This window comes from Pelodiscus sinensis, chromosome 19 (assembly GCF_049634645.1).
Source record: "Pelodiscus sinensis isolate JC-2024 chromosome 19, ASM4963464v1, whole genome shotgun sequence".
NCBI classification, from domain to species: domain Eukaryota; kingdom Metazoa; phylum Chordata; order Testudines; family Trionychidae; genus Pelodiscus; species Pelodiscus sinensis.
Window position 1 is genome coordinate 10,091,768 of NC_134729.1, and position 16,474 is coordinate 10,108,241.

Here is a 16,474-nt window from a genome sequence, read left to right on the forward strand (position 1 = left end):
AATAGAGACCATGCCCAACCCAGACACCCTTCTTTGACCTACCAGAACCTCTAGAAGAACAAGATGCTCCACTGCCTTCATTTCTCTCCGGGAGAAGAGAGAACAAGCCCTATGGCATTTGTGCAGTCACATCACCTAATGCACGACTGGAAGCCATGCACATACTAGGGTGTTTAGAGCAGCCTGGAGAGGGAAGAGCAGCCTTGTTTCTAAAGTCCTGTTGCAGGATCGGGGCCAGGTCCATAACAAAAATCAACTGTGTGGCGCGGAGGCTGGGGTTACAAAATGCAACCCAATTGGTCTCCTTATTTGGGGGAGGGGGTTGGTTTGACAAAACTTTACAGTTCTCGCTCCCAAAACCAGTCTTGGGACCCCAGCTTTGCGAATAAAAACAGGGGAAGCCGGCTAGAAACAAAGCGAAATTGACTCATCTAATTTCACCGTGCCCCAGAGGCACAAAGGGCATTAATGGTGAATAGATTAGAGGTTTACAGGGATGTGGGGACCTTGGAACGCAGCCAGCATTTAAAAGAGGGCTCATGTGTCCTGCCGTTTGGAGTGTGAACTGGTAGGGGGTCAGGGAGCCAACACTAAAGTGCTTTTAAGATGGTCACTACAAGGATCGTTTCATTCACCACCAAAATGCAGCCACCTCTGGGGTGAAACGTGGCAGCTGTTTAATGACACTGCTGAGATGCGAGTAGAGAGATCCTGAAGCTGCAGGCGAGGGGGAAGAAACGCTGGGTCAACACCCATGCAGATTCCGTCCTTGCATAGCTCACGCCCAACAACCGTTCTCCGGGGGGAATGAGCTTGTAGCATTCACCTCCCTCCAGCCCCAGGAGCTGTCTGCACTGGGCAGCATTTCTGGCCATGGGCGGGTTTCCACGGCGATGATGCCTGACCAGGCTGGGATGAGGGGCTGGGCAAAGTGCAAGCACCATGTGAAAAAAACATCCCTGTTGCTGCCCAGAGTCTTACTACAATTCCAGCTACAGCCCGACCAGTCTCATGCCCCCGGCTGCTCCAGATCCTGATCTTACCCAGCTGGAACAGATGAGAATCTGCCTCTTCCCTTGCCCCATCCTTGCAGTGCTGGTGTCTGAAGGGTTAAACCCAGCTCTTCCCTGCCACAGGGACCCACTGTCTCCCTCTGGCAAGCCCCAACCAGGTTTCCAAAACAAACTGCTTCATTTCCTTTAATGAGCCAGTGGGGACAGAGGCCCAAGGGGGCAGGAGAGGGGGCTGGAGCGTCATCAGTCCAGGGCCTGGCTCCTGATGCAAAGGATCTAATGACACCAGCCCAGTTTGAAATCTAGTGCAACATGGTCAGGTGCTTGCAGCCCATGTTACACCTGCCTGCTCGCGAACGGCTGCAGGGCACGGCCGGCCTGCCTCCCGCACTGCAGTGAACTAGGGCGCCAGGCCGGGGGCTGTGGGACTGGGATACGGAGCCCTGAACCCCCTGCTGGACGGCTGCCAGGAGGAAGGAGCTGCCAGGTTTCGGTTACAATTACATCCAGGCCATGGTGCTGCACTAGGCACTGTACAAACAGGAGCCATGCTCCCTGCCTCCAACAGATCAAGATGGCAAGAACACAGCCAAGGCTGCTAGCAGAAACGTGCATAGCTAGGCCTATTGCATAGCCTATTGGCTAGGGCTCTAATGTTGAGCAAGTCACTGCCTTGCTCTGTGCCTCAGTTTCCCCTCCCTGCTCATGTCTCTTTAGGCTCTGCGCTCGTCTCTAGGAGTAAGTGCAGGGCCCTGAGCTACGGTAATGTGACCAGACGCAGGCAGAGGGGAGAGGCTGGGTCTCAGAGGGTTAAACAGATCTCAAGGGAGCTGTATACTGACCAGCACTGGATTGTACCTCGCGATGTCCCCAGAAGGCCAGGGAAACCCAGCAGAATTCACCTCCAGCCTTTGAGAGACGTGGGCTTTATGGGAGCGTGGGTCACAGCCTGGCACAAGCTCTGCTGGGGAGAGGCCCTGGCCCAGACTAGCAGGGGGAGCTGTGGACTGGGAGAGCTGGGGGGCTGGTTGGGATTACCGTGAGCCTGCCCAGAGTTATCAGCCCCCTTCTGCAGAGGAGGAAGGGGCAGATGCTGACACTTGAAGGCACTGGGGATCCTAAGGGAGGGAGATGAGCACGCGCCCCGCTTGGGATCCCCTCCCCAAATGCCCCCCCTTACCGTCCATGCTGTGACCCCGGCAGGCCACTGGCGGTGGTTAGGAGGTCATGGCAGGCAGGGAGGGACCTCCGGCCTGGCGCCTCATGGGGGACTTTGTCCCAGGCAGCAGGAACAAACACAACCTCTGCTTCGAGCCTGGCTTCTCCGGAGAGCCGGGGCGAGAGCTGAGCCAGCGCAAGGCCCAGCACAGCCCTGGGGCGTGTCTGTGACGCTGCGTCTCCCACGCTGCATCGGAAGGGACAGTTTAGGCCAGGCCGGAAGGCCCCATCGTGGTGCCCTGATCCTCTGGCAACAGCTGCCTTCGAGCTCCCTTGGCCCAGGGGGTCTGTGCCCGTTAGCACCAACTGCCCCTGGATACAGCAGCGTCCGCCTCCAAGGCCAGCCTTGCCCGGACCCGGGGTCCTGCCAGCGACGGATGTGCCGGTGCCACCAAGCCACGGTCTGGATAGAGGCAGTGCCGGCAGGTCTCCTCGCAGAGGCTCAGGCGATGGCAAACCCCCAACGCGTCCCTCCCCCACCTGGGAAGCGGGGCAGCTGGGTACGGAAAGCAGCGCCGGCCACCAGCCGCTCCGTGGGTTTGGATCTGTCAGCGTGACGCGCCCAGGGCGGGGGCAGGGTGGACAGGGACAGAGCCGATCACGTGGCGGGAGTGCAAATAAAGCGAGACACCAGAATTACGCTACAGTGCCCCAGGGTCTATTTATACCCAACAACGGCAGCTCCCCCCACGCTGCTCTAAGTGGCTCTGTCGCCAACACCCCGCCACTCGGAACCCCGGGGCACACGACTCACAGTTGGGAAACTGAGGCAGAGAGAAGGGACGGAATCTTGCTTACAGTCCCGTGGCACGAGGGGAACAGAACCCAGGAGTCCTAGTCCCAGCGCCCCCTTTGCTACGCACCGCACCACGGTCCCCACTCAAGCCAGGAGTCCTGTCTCCAAGCCCTCTGCCCCTTTCCTGCTCTAACTCCCTGCACCATGCCCCTTGTGGCCACTACAGGGTACCCCACAGAGCAGAGATGCCGAACCGGGGTTCTCTGGGGCTTGCACTGCCAAGCCAGCATTACACGGCGTTCCCACTAGGGGTCTCCCCTACGCTAGGGGCGAGGGGGGCAGGGTGAGCACTACCCAACACCGTCTGGACAAGGCAGCCGCCGCCTGCTTAGGTGTCTGCGCTGCAGGTAGCCTGGGATCTTAGGCAGGTTTCAGCCCAAGCCCCTTCCCGTCCAGACACAAACATCTCTGACCCCCGTTGGGAGGGTCTAGCCAGCCAGGCAGGGTGGGGCTGGAACCCCGGGGGCCAGCCAGCCTGGCTGGCGGCAGGGTAGGAGTTAGGCTCCACCCTTTCCCCCGCTGAACCCAGGCGCTTTGCCGTGTGTGCCCACAGTCCCCCAGTGCCTTCCCACAATTCCCCTGCAGGGCAGACAAGCCTTCCCCGGATTGCCAGAGCGTCGCAGCACCGAGCCCGGGGCAGCGGGAGGGGCAGAGCCAGTGAGGACACTGGGACGCAGACACCTTGGCACGAAGGCTGCTGAGCCTGGCTGGCTGGGCTGCCAGGAGCTGGCTTAGCCCCGAGAAGCTGGCCAGGCTGAGACAGTCCAAGGGGTTATGGCTGCGGAGCCAGGGGCCGGAGTCATTGCAGCTTTTCTCCACAGCCAGGCTCCAGCTGGGGCAGGATCGGCCCCGCAGCGTGGGGGGGTCAGGGGCTCACAACACACCGTGCGGCAGGTTACACGCACCCCTCGCCCCCAAGGGAGGGGAAAAGCCCCAGATGGAGCCAAGAAAACCACATGCCTCCTGCTCTCTTGCCCTCCCCCGGGCATAGTAACCGTGCCCGAGCCACGCGATAGGGATGTCGGCGTGTAGCGGACTATACGATTAACCGATAAGCCTGGGCTCCACGCTTAATCTTCTCGATTATACGCACCCCCCTTTGCTGCCTCTGTATCAGAGGCAGCATGATGCGGGGGAGCAGGAGTTGGTGCCGGGGGAAACTGCCTTTTAAGCTGGCTCCCCCCAGCACCGGCTCCAAGGTGCCGCCTGCTCCCCCACCCGTGCTGCTGCCTCTATCAGAGGCATCGGGCGGGAGGCTGCCGTGAAGCAACCTCTGTCCTCAGCGAGCCTGAGCCCATCGTGGATGGAGGCTGGTCCCTGGCAGCAGCCCCTGTCCGCAGGGGTGGGGTGTCCGAGCTCCCCATGGACCGAAGCTCGAACCTCCCCTTGCGGACAGGGGCTGCTGCTGGACCAGCTTCTGTCCACAGCCAGCCCAGGCTGCTGCAGACAAAGGGTGCTTCGTGGCAGCCTCCCACGCAGAGCTCGGCCCCCCATCCTCTCCTGGCAGCAGACTCCGTCCACGCAGAGCTCGGCCCCCCATGGACAGGGGCTGCTGCCAGCCAGTCTGTGCAGGGAGCTGGCTTTTAAATGGGCTCCCCTTGCGGACCAGCTCCCATCTGGCACCCTGTGCTGCTGCTTCTGATAAAGAGGCAGCAGCATCAGGTGGCAGAGGGCTCCCTGAAAGCGGGGCCGGGAGCACACTGGCTGCCACCCCCGCGGACTATCGAATAGTCGTGTAACCAATAAGAATTCATGCAGTTACACAACTAGCCAATTACCCACTATCTAACATCCCTACCAAGAGATACAGTCGAAGACACAACTTGAAATCCCTTCCTGCCCCCTCTCTTCATTTGCTGGCTCCTCCCTGAGCACGCTCATTATATACACAGCGCCAAAATGCAGCTGCTTCTGGGGCAGCGACAGCGGCTGGTTAGCAGTCACACTGCGGTGCGGGAGAGAGAAGGATCCAATATGCTCCGAGCTGGACTTCAGAGGAGGTGGCCCGGCCTGAGCCAGGCTGGGACGTGTCAGGGTGATTGTGGGACCCGCTCCAGAGGGCAGGGAGGTCACCGGACACGCTGACGTCGCTTTGGATGAACCAAGGAGCACTCAGGAAGCTGGGCGGACTGGGAGCTCAGACCAGACTTTTCCAGCGCTGTCAACGGGCTGAAGATTGTGCTGTGGGGAGGTTCCCAAAAGTGCTCACACGTTCCTTGGCTAGAGGCTGGCTGACACGATGAAGCATCAGCTGGCCACTCTGGCCACCTGGACTAGTCAGTCCAAGGGCTGGCAACCCCAGCACTGGGCATCCTACCCTCTCCTGCACTGCCGCCAAAAAGCCTGACTTTCTCAACTCTGTGATGCCGCCAGGGTCTTCCCTTCCTTGGCAAACACCGCCCGGATGGCCCCGTCCAAAGAGCACCAGGCTGCCGCCAGACCCTGCACGAAACCCCTGGATGCCAGCTCGCTCCCCCCCGCCCCACTGGAACAGATGAAGGACAGAACTTTGCCGCAGGCCCGGAAAGCTAATGGAGCAGCAGCTCCAATCAATTTCCCAGTGACCAGATTTCATGCCTCACTCAATAAACGCCGCTCTGACGCTGGGCCATGCATGTGCGGGGAGAGGCCAAAGCTAAAAGCTGGAGAAAGCCCGGCCCCCTTTGCTCCACCTCTCAGCCAGCTGTACCTCTGCTCCAGCATTCGCTCATGCGGGGAGACGCTGGCTTTCAGTCCAAGGAGGGGGAGCTGCTTCCTGCTGCTCGGGGCAAGGGAAGAAGGGACTGGGATACCAGAAGGGGGAAATTCATCCACCATCAACCAGAGATCTAGTAGCCGGCAGGACCACTGACCTCAAGGAAGAGCTGGAAGCTCCGCCCCAGGGATGCTTAATCCTGTAGCGCTTCTCAGTACAGACCCACCCCCTGCTCTAACCACTAGACTGCGCTCTCCCCAAGCTGGAACAGAACCCAGGAGTCCTGATTTCTTCACTAGTCAACAGAGAACACGTGTGCCCCAGAGCCAGGAACAGAACCTGGAGCCCTGCCTCCCCGCCTCCCCTTGCTCTAACCACTATGCCCAATACAGGAGTCCAGAGGCGACATTCCCTCACCTTGGGCACTCCCCTCATGGGTGGGAATCGAACTCATGAGTCCTGGTTCTCAGGCTGCAGCTCGAGGTAACACGCTGTCCCTGGATAGCTGCTGCAAGGACCCCGTGTCATCTACACTGTGGGCCACTGCATCCTAGCTCCGTGGCACCTCTGTACCCCCCGTCCAACCCCCCGTGCACGGGCAAGGCCTCCGCTCAGCAGGCCGGCAGAGACTGCAGCTGGACGGATACAAGGGCCTCCCCCGTCCCCAAACATGCGCCTCAGCTCCTGGGCTGTTCCTGGTTCCCCCGCGCCGATGGCAGGCAGCCAAGCAGGGATCACTTAGATTCACACACACCCGGCTCCGCGCCCATCACACAGTGAGCAGCAGACAAGTGCATGCAGGGAGCCACCTCTGGGGTGCAACACGTCCACTGGCGAACGTCAGCAGGAGCAGGGTTAGGGAGGGAAAATGGAGACAGGCGAGCCGGGGTGGGGCCGGCCTGGAGGGGGTGCTGCACCCCATCCCCCACAGCCCTGACCTGTCTGGGTCGGAGGCCAGTCTCATTTAGACAGAAGCACTAGCATCGCCAGCCCCTGGCACTGGGCTCCCTATGGAGAGGGGACAGCAGCCCCCTGGGCACAGTGCCCCCAGGCACCCATGGGGGGCAGCAGAGAGGGGAGAGCAGCTCCAGGGGCACTGCACCCCCTAGTACCTGTGGGGGCAGCAGGGAGGGGAGAGCAGCCCCATGGGCACCACACCCCCTGGCACCCGTGGGGGGCAGCAGAGAGGGGAGAACAGCCCCCTGGTGCCCGTGGGGGAGGCCGAGTGTGGAGAGCAGCCCCCCGGGCACAGCGCCCCCTGGTGCCACACCGGAACACTGCTCACTGCAAAGGGAGGGCTCTGCCTATCCAACACCCACCCTGCGTCCCTGCACAGCGCCCCCTGGTGCCACACAGGAACACTGCTCACTGCAAAGGGAGGGCTCTGCCTATCAAACACCCACCCCGCATCCCTGCACAGCGCCCCCTGGTGCTGCCCTAGTGCACTGCAGCATCCCCTGCAACTCCGCACGTCCACACAGCTCCCTGGGGCATTTGCGTCAGCCCCCCACCCCTGCGGCGGTTCCTAGGAGACGGGAACGGCAAGAGGCACAGACCCCACTTCCTCCTCAGCCCCCCACTGAGCATCGAGCTTCCCAGTGGCGTGGGGGGGAATATTCACCACCACGGCTCTGAGGCGATCGCAGGCCGTAAGGGGTTAACCCCAGGAAGCAGAATCTCAGCTACCCAAGGCCAGAGGGGAGCAGCTCGGTTTCCCAAGGCTTCCACCCCCTCATGTCAGTCCGGTAGCAGCTTCCGAGGAGGAGGGAGCAGGTCTGGGGCCTGGAGCCCCTCTCCTCAGCCCCTGGGAGGGTCCCTCCAGGGCAGACAGCGCAGAGGCCCAGGCCTGCGGGGATTCTCTCAGCTGGGAGAGCTTAGGGTGCTGATCTGGTGTGATGTTAACCAGGGGCACAGACTCCCCAAGCCTGGATGTCTGACACCAAGAGGTGGGTGGGCACCAGCAGAGGGAGATTCGGCTGCTATGGAGGCCTCCAGCCAGCCAACAGCTACTCGGGAACCAGCGGCTGTGGCATAACGAACACATCGGGGGTCCTGCCCCTTTAATGGGCAGCAGCTATGAAAGGCTCTGCCCCGAGGGCCGCCCCCACTAGTCTGGGTTTGCCAACTGCTGATGCTCCACCCAGGAGATTCTCCAGGGCTGCCCCCGCGCCAAGCGTAGCAAACCCCTGATGCTCTGCTCCACGCCGTGCTCTGCTGGGTCAGAGAAGGGGGGAGAGCCAGCGCCAACTGGTGGATCAGACACAGGCCTGGGAGCTCGTCCTGGCCCTGCCACTGACTTGCGGCAAGACCCTGGAGATGTCACTGGCTGCCCAGTGCCTCAGTTTCCCCATCTGCCCAACGGGGAGGATAGCCCTGCCTCACACGCAGGCTGCGAGGATAAATGCATTGGAGGCTGCGAGGGGCTCACATGCTAGAGCGACAGGCCCTCCGAAGCACCTTGGATCAAGAGACTAAACCCAGCCCTCCTCTCAGCCTGTCAAGCCACCTGGTCTCCCCACACCAGGAAAAGAAGCCTGGACCCCCCCCCAGTGCCCACCCCAGCACCAAGAGCCCCTCCCCCCCAACCACTAGGCCCTATTCTCCACCCAGAGCCAGCAGTCCTGGTGCTAGCAAGCTGTACTGAGTGGCCACCGCGCACTAGGCTGTCAAGAGCCAAAGCTGTGAACAGCTTGGACCATTCCTCCGGCCGTGCCCACGGGATCTGCAGGCCACGCTGGGAAGGCCCAGGCAGCAGAGGGTTAAAGGTGCCAGAGGCTATTTTAATCCTGGCTGCCCTGCCAAGGCACTATTGTTACAACCTTGTTTGCACATCCAGGGAGCCTGCCGGTGGGAGAGATGGCTCATCCCTGTATCCTCCCTCCCCTCCCTCACCCTCCCTCCCTGCAGGGGAATCCCTCCCACCCACCCACAGCTGGGGCCAGGCTGGAAAGGCCTCCTCATCTGTCCTGAGGGGAGGGAGGAATGAAAGCAGGGTTGGGGGAATGAGGAGGAGGAAGTGGAGGGGGATGAAAAGGACAGACACAGGATGTCAGAGAGGAAGTGACACATGAGGGCATAGGTCTGTCCCAGGGAAGTGGCCAGGACTCTCCCGAGGAAGGGAGCCAGTGAGTCCTTGTGCCCCCTTCCTCACATGCAGCGACCAAGTACCTGGCAGCCGACCCGCAGCACCACCGGTATAGGAGGAGGAAAGGGAGAGGTGCCACACACCAGGGACTGGCATTCGAGGAAGAGAAGGAGGCAGAGACTTCAAACCCCTCCCAGAGCCGGGGACAGAACTCAGGAGCCATGATGCCCAGGCCTCTGCTCTAACCATTAGGCCAGCATGGAAGACTGGGAACCAGGACTCCTGAATTCTACGGCCAGCGCTGCCCCCATCTGGCGCAAGCAGAGGCAAGTCACTTCCCCCGCTGTGTGAGGCGGTTCTGCCCCATCACCAAACACACCTCATCTCCCACTTTGCAGGGAGAGCCTGGTGCGGGGGGAGAGATTCGCTGCTGCTTGCAGAACAGCTAGAGCCAGCGGATCAGAGCACAGCGCCACCCACCTGGGTTCTGGCGCCCGGGGCGGATGCCGGGCACGGAGAAAAGTTCACGCCACGTGGCGGGTTCAGCCCTTCCCACAATCAGAACTTGGGTGTCCCAGGCCCATGACCTGTCCCAGGCCTCCATGGCTCAGGAGTGGCGGGAAGAGGAGGCCCCGGGAGCGGAGAGCTCCTAAGGCCTCACGTGCTTGCCGCTGCCCTGCAGGGATCCTTCCCAGGAGGAGCTGGGGAGGCCAGACTCTGGCCTGCGCACTCCGCCCCCCAAATCCCACACATTTTGATGGTGTCTGCATCCCCTGCCCCCGCCAGATAGCTCGACTCACAGGGCCCTGTGCCGCGGCTGGTCCTACCCCTGCGGATTCCATCTCAACTCACTCTGCTCACTCCAGGCGAGCGTGTGCGGAGACACAGGGGCCGCCTCGCTGCCGGCCGGGGCCCCCGCCTCGCTGCGCGGCCCCCAGTAGAAAATCCGCCCAGCCAGACTCTCCAGTTTCTGAAGCGCTGACATCTTAGCCCCTTTGTTCCTGCTGGGGTTGGGGCAGGTCATTTCTCCTCCGTGGCTCATGTTTCCCTTAATTTATTTATCTCCCTCTCTCCTCAGCTCTCACAGCCAGAGTTGATGTGAAGTTGGGCCCCAATCCAGGAATCCTCCGGCCTCGGCCATTTCCCAGCAGCAGAGACGAGAGCAGGGTCAGGGAGCGGAGAAGCAGCCCCAAGCCCCAGCAAAACTCGTCCACTCCCAACAGAGATGGGGGCTTGAGCCGACTGCTCTTGACTTCTACCCGGGGGAGAGACTCTCCATCCAAAAGCTCCCCTGCCCTGCAGCAGCCTCAGAGCCTGGCTGTCAACGCAGAGGCGGGCAGGCCACTTCCATACGACTCCTCCCTGCACTTGCTCCAGGTGGCGAGGACCCAGGGACTCGAAATGGCTTCACCTTGGTCCCGAGCGTGGGCTTCCCTGGCAGAGGGCACAGGATAGGGGAGTCTGGTCACTTACGCAGCCAGCCAAGTCAGTTTCACTTCCTGGAGAGCAAGGGGAAGACGGGTTCTGCTCCAGAACTGAATGGACGGGTTTGCCAGAACAATGGCCGGTGGCAAGGGGCAAATCCACCCAGAGAGGCTTAAAGCAGACCCGTGGGTCTCTGCTCCTCTCAGATCCTTGGGCCGAAAGCAGCGCGCGAGGCTCCCTCTTGCTTCACTGCCGATCCTGTGTGTGCGGGGGAGCGGATCCTTGCCAAACACACTGTCCTACGGGTACAGTGCCCCGGGCTGCAAAGGAAACAGGGCTGGGCTTGCAGCTCACATGAGGCCTGAGTCAGAGGCACGCAGGTCCTGAAATCAGCTGCTGGAGCCCCCGTGTATAGCGCCGAAGAGCAGGGGGTCGCAGCGCGTCCAAGGCAGCTCTCCAAGCAGCGCTCAAACAGACCCACATTCAGAACCCCCGGCCCTTGCAGGCACCCTGCGGCTGCACCCCAGCGAGGAGATCTTGCTGCACCACGGGGTTTGACTCATGGCGTGCAGTCCCAGGCGGTACCGACCGCCGCCAGGGGAGGGACTCAGGACTAGTTGCTTGAAGGTTTCTTTACTTTGCCTTTCCCAAACAAGCCCTGCACTCCTTGACCTTGGGAGCGGGAAGCCACTTCCAGCGGAAGCCAGAAGCCGGATAGAGCTCCGGGGGAAAAGCAAGCGGGTGGGATGGGGAAGGAGGAGGCCCTTTCTTGTGAGTCTCAATTTCCAGGGGGCTGCAGAGACCGGAGGCAGGGGGCAATCTGGAAAGGAAGCTGCTCACCCTGGGCACAAGGGGCGAGGGGGCTACTGCGTCAGCCCCCCAAAGGTGCGGAGGAGGTAATAGACCAGCCGGCCAAACAAGTGCACCCAGAGGAAGAGCTGGATCCAGAACTGGAAGTCGAAATCTGAGCCCTCCTCGATTCCACGGAGGTCGCCAGGTCTGAGCTCCATGCTGCCGCCCCGATGACGCAGACCTCGGCTCCTGGCAGCCGGGATCCTGCCGGAGGCTGCCCTGCTTCTCTACGCCACAGCGGGCTCCCCCATGGCTGCCCAGCTTCCAAGCAGGCCTCCAGGACCCTTTGCAGAGCAGGAACGGGCTCTCCCGGGGAGAAGAACCGGGAGCAGGGTAGGGAGCAGCCTGCTTCACTCCTGTCGCTTCCTAGGCTCAGGGATCAGCCTGCCCCAGTGAGGCGCGCGCTAGGTATTGTTTCAGAAAGCGCCCCAAGGGAGCAGCCTCAAAGGGGGAGGGAGATCCAGGGCTGGGCACGCCGCCAGGTTCACACGAGGCCCTTAAAGGCATCAGCTCCCTGCTCCACATCTGCTCTCAGCTGCTCTCTCAGCAACCAGCTCTCCTCAGGGAACTGGCCCCCGGGCTCCAGTGGCAGGACAGGAGGTTGGGATCCCAGGGAACCTGGCCTGGCAGCCCGGAGCATCCCACTCTCAGGGGGAGTGGGTGGGAAGGAGGGAGGGGAATCTACAGCATCTCTAGAGCATCAGCTCAAACCCAGTCCAATGTGAAGTTAACTTGGCAGGTCTCAGTCCAGTCCCCAGAGGGAGGGCCCTCCCGCCGAGGGATGTAAAATCCTGTTTCAATTATTTAATGGGTTAAACGGTTCATTGATTAAACCGTTTTAATCAGTTCATTGATTAAACCAGGGTGAGCAGGAGGCGCTCCAACCCAGCTGGACTGGAGTACCCTCCCCTTGCGGGTGGGCTGCAGTACCCCTTCCCCCATGGGAAGGGGCTGTTCCAGCGGGGCTGGAGCAACCCCCACTTGCAGTAGGCCCCGTGGGGCTGGAGCAGATCTCTGCCCATGGCAAGTGGGGGGCTGCTCCAGCCCCCACCAGTTAACTGTAACCAGCAAACATCACCCGCTAAGGTTAACCAATTAGTAAACCATTCACATCCCTACTTCCTACCACAGAATCATCCTAGACAGGACTCCTGGGCTCCTCACCATTAGACCGTGCTGCCTCCCAAGCCAAGAACAGAACCCAGGAGTCCCGACTCCCAGAGGCCCTGTTCTCAGCACATCCCAGCCCAGTCCCCCCTCACTGAGTAAGAGGAAGGGCAAAGTTAGCTGCTATAGGCCCCTTTGGACAGAGGGGCTGGTGAAAGGCGGGACCTTCTGGGCTCCCATTCAAGCTCCCCCTTCAGGCCTTACACTCCCGGGACTGTGGCGGGGGAAACGGGGGCAGGAGGAGACTCACACACAGTTCCCACATGGCTTTGGTAGGGGGAGGCCTCTCCCTCCGGGAACTGGACTGACACCTGCCAAACCCATTTCATGTTGCAGCTGGTCTGAGCAGGGCCACAGTCGGAGGGCTGAGAATCCGAGCCCTGTGGCTCACGTGGCCTCCGGCCTCCACCGATAGCCAGCCAGGGGGCCAGCCAAGTCCAGCGCTACTGCCGCGTGCACCAGGATCTGCTTCCTGAGCCGCGCCTGGCTCAACAGGAGCCCTGGCACTGACCAGCCACCAAGAGCGGCTCAGCTGAACAGCTGGGTTGAAAGGTCTCTGCCTGCTGCCGTGCGCTCAGCACCCTGGCGGTGGATCTTGAGACAGCCCCTCCCATCCAGGCCCTGCGCTGGAGCCCCCCAGTCACCATCAGGCCTACAAGAGGCAGCCAAGAGGTTCGAGACACTCCGTGGGAGGGACTGGAGCAGGCTCTCTTTGCCCTTCCTCCGGATCTGAAAGGGATCCCATTAGGTTACGTAACCGGGGCCACGCGAGCTGTTTGGGTCAGAACCGCGTCTCAGTGCAGCGGGGGAAGGGGTGTCACTGACATGTGGCTGAGTCGGCATTTCCGAGGGGCTGCCAGCCCACATGCCAGTCAGACAGGCGGGCGAGAGCGGTGCCCAAAGGGTTAGCCTTGCGCAGGTGCAGCTTTGGCAGGACCAGGGGAATTTTCTGCCATCTCAGGCAGCGAGTCCCGCAGGGTCAGCAGGGAAGGTTTAAAATATTCCAGCGTGCTCGGTAAAAATCAGCTCCCTCCAGCCAGCAATGAGCAGCAGCAGCAGGGACACACGGACCCAGCAGATGGCATTTTGCCCTACTCAGCAATCGGAGCATCATGGCCCAGCCACAGATGGTGACCCCCATGGCGACCAGCCGCATGGTGCAGCACCAGTAAGAGCCTGGGTTGGTACTGGGAGAGCCAGAGGCTGGGCTGTCTGGCAGCCTGAAGCTTATCAGTCATTCATTTCAGCAGAGGAATCCCTGCTCCGTCCCAGAAGTGGGTGCATCGGGGAAGCGTCTGAGTGGCTCTCGCCTGAACACAAGGAGGCACAACTGGGGGGACAGCACAATTAACAGGTTCACACTGGCCTAGCAGGCAAGCTGCCCTGCATGGAGCCAGGCTCTTTGCAGGAAACTCCACTCTAAGTTACAGCAGGTCTGTCATGCACAAGCAGAAGATCAACAGTGAGTAATTAACCATTGGAACAACTGACCAAGGGCTGAGGCAGATTCTCTAGCACAGGCAGCCTTCAACTCAAACATGGCTACTTTTGTGCTCTAATTCAATCAGGAATTAATTCAGGCCAGTCCTACAGTTGTGCCATGCTGGAGGTCACCCTGTATTGGTGGTTCTCAACCTTTCTCATTTGTGGACCCCTAAAAATGTCGAAGGGAGGTGCAGATCCCTTGGAGAGACAGGGTCTGCAGAGCCCCAGGGGTCCACAGACCACACCCTGACATGAGCCCAGTGGTCTCTGGCTTTGGGAGTTAGGCAAGATGGCCTGTGGTAAAGGCAGATTTGGATTCAATGCTGAGTTTGGACCTTGACTTCATGCAACCTTGGATCAGTCATTTCAGCTCAGCTGCCTGTCTGTAACATGGGGGTACGAATCCTTCCCCTGACTATTTAGATTCAAAACGCTTTAGGGCAGAAGCGGACTTGTTTTAGGTGTGTGCGCAGCATCCAGCACAATGCAGGTCTTTGACCTCAGTTTAGGTCATTATGGGCATTACAGCAGCACATAATACAAACCCATTTAATTCCTCACCCGGTAAGGAATAACCAGAAGGAATAAGGGAAACCCGCCGTGAGGCTCAGATAATAAAAATGGTGCTGATGAAAAGAGGACTGCACTCATTTTCAGTCCCAAAATGATATACACGTATATTTTAAACCAAAAGGATTCCTTAAAAACCTAGTGCGGAGAGCAATTTCGCATGAATTTAAAAGAAAATTCAGTAGAAAACCAGGTAGCTTGAGGATTTAGAGAGACATTATCAGCTTAAAAAGAGGACAATAAAAATTGCTTCTTATGTTACCAGCACCTGGGCTTATTAACTGTAAAGCTTATTTTCAACATAAAGTCCACTGCACTTAATCCCTTTTCAGGTATCTCAGCATGAACAAATGCAGGGAGGAAGGGGGAAGACCCAATACAGCTGGTCAATTTCACTCAGATTCTAGTGAGTTTCACTTCTGGTACTGAAGTAACTGCAGGTTGCCAGTGTCCAAAGTAGGATCAACAGACGCAGATACCTCAGCAATTGCTAGTAACATGGTGCCAAGTCCTTGTTTCCAGCTGCTAAACTTCATCAACCCATTAAATTCTAGCATGATCGGAAATAACGGCTGCAGTGCTAGTCACCCCTGATCAAAGAGGAATAGTGCAAAATGAGAACGTTCAGAGTAGGGCAATAAGAACAATCTAGACCTGGGACAAACTCTCCTATGAGGACAGACGGAGAGGACTATTTCCCTTACCAAGGAACCCAATAAGAGGGCCACCATTTAATCTGGAAAATAATAGCTGGGATGAAGAAGAGAGATGAGGAGCTTCTCTCCTTCCTGTCTCATTCCACAAGAAGCAGGGGACACTCAAATAGAATTAAAAGGTGGGGAATTCAAAACCAGTAAGAGGAAACACTTTACCATTAGCCCACGGAACTCACCACCACAAAGTTGAGGGCAAGACTAGACTGGCCATTCACAGGGAGAAAGACAATTCAAGGCTATAATTTAAATGACAGCAATAATTCCGAAATGGATATTGAAGCTTGTGCGTCAGGGCTTAAGTGGATCTCTAATGCTAGTGAGCAGGACGAGACCTCTAGAAACGGAAAGTTTTCCCTCCATTGCTACTCTGGGGTTCTTTACCCCTTCCTCTGCAGCCTCTGGTGCTGATGCTAGATGGCCCTCAGAGCTGACCCTGTTCTGGCAATTGCTACATTCAGGTTATGTTTCCACATCAGCAGTTGTCACTGCCCCAGGAGATTAAAAGATCATGAATGGGAGAGAGAAGCTGCTTGATGGGATGGCAAAATGGGACGGCAAAGTCCCATGGGAACTTCCTCAACCTCTCACTAGCAAAAGGCAGAGAATCCTTAACTCTTAACTAGCACTTTTCATCTGCAGATCTCAAGTGCCTTGCAAAGGAGGCCCCATATCGTAAGCCCCGTTTTACAGTGGGGGAAACTGAGGCACAGAGCAAGGAAGGGACTTGTCCAAGGTCATAGCAGGAAAAAGTCTGCCAAGTTCTCATCCTCTGTGCCGGGGTGGGCAATATTTTTTGAAGGGGGGGGCACTTCACAACTTTCAGAAGTAGTTGTGGGACACCCCGAAGAGGGCTGGGCCTCAGGCAGAAGGGGCAGGGCCAGGAGACTTCACATACTCCTCTGCCCACAGACCGTGAATGGCCTGTGGATGAGAAAGCACATGAAGTCTTTGCCCCCTGCCCTGCCAGGGGTGCCAGGCACCTAGAGAGAACTGCCAGCTGTTCTTGCGCTCCCTCCACCCCCAGGCCAATCAGGAGGCGCACCCCCTGCCGAAAAAGAAAAAGTGCAGAAGCATCAGGGCAGTGGGGGAGAATCCAAGGGAGGCTTTCCCCTTAGTTCAGGAGGTGCCTCGCCTCCCCTCCCCGTGCCGCGCCTTCCAGCCGCTGGGAAGGGCCCGGGGGCAGGGCAGCAGACATCATCTCTGCTCATGAAATCTCTCACTCCCTGCCCCACCTTGGCTGGGATGTTCGGTTCCCTCTGGTGCCGCACGCCCCTGGCAGGGAGAGGAGACTTCACATGCTCCCCCATCTCTAGGTCTCAATTGGCCTGGGAGCAGGGGAGTGGGAGAGTGGCCATGGGCTCAATCAACCCACTTGGAGGGCTGGATCCGGCCCGTGGAGGCCCCTTTGCCCACCCCTGCTCTATGCACTAAGCTGCACTGCCCGCCGAAGCA

The 16,474-nt window shown here is 59.3% G+C and overlaps 1 protein-coding gene across 6 annotated transcripts in view; it reads right to left on the reverse strand.

Moving 5' to 3' along the window:
* PRKACA (protein kinase cAMP-activated catalytic subunit alpha) overlaps positions 1–16,474 on the reverse strand; it is a 50,960-nt gene that overhangs the window by 20,288 nt on the left and 14,198 nt on the right. Inside the window, exon 1 of one of the 6 annotated variants that reach the window (XM_075902207.1) lies at positions 9,660–11,452. The exons of 4 other annotated variants lie outside the window; for them this stretch is intronic. In XM_075902207.1, coding sequence (XP_075758322.1) covers positions 9,660–9,849 — 190 coding nt within the window. In that variant the 5' untranslated portion in view covers positions 9,850–11,452. Of the gene's footprint in view, positions 1–2,193; positions 2,774–9,659; positions 11,453–16,474 lie in introns of those variants that run through there. One more of the 6 variants, XM_075902212.1, reaches the window with a different exon arrangement.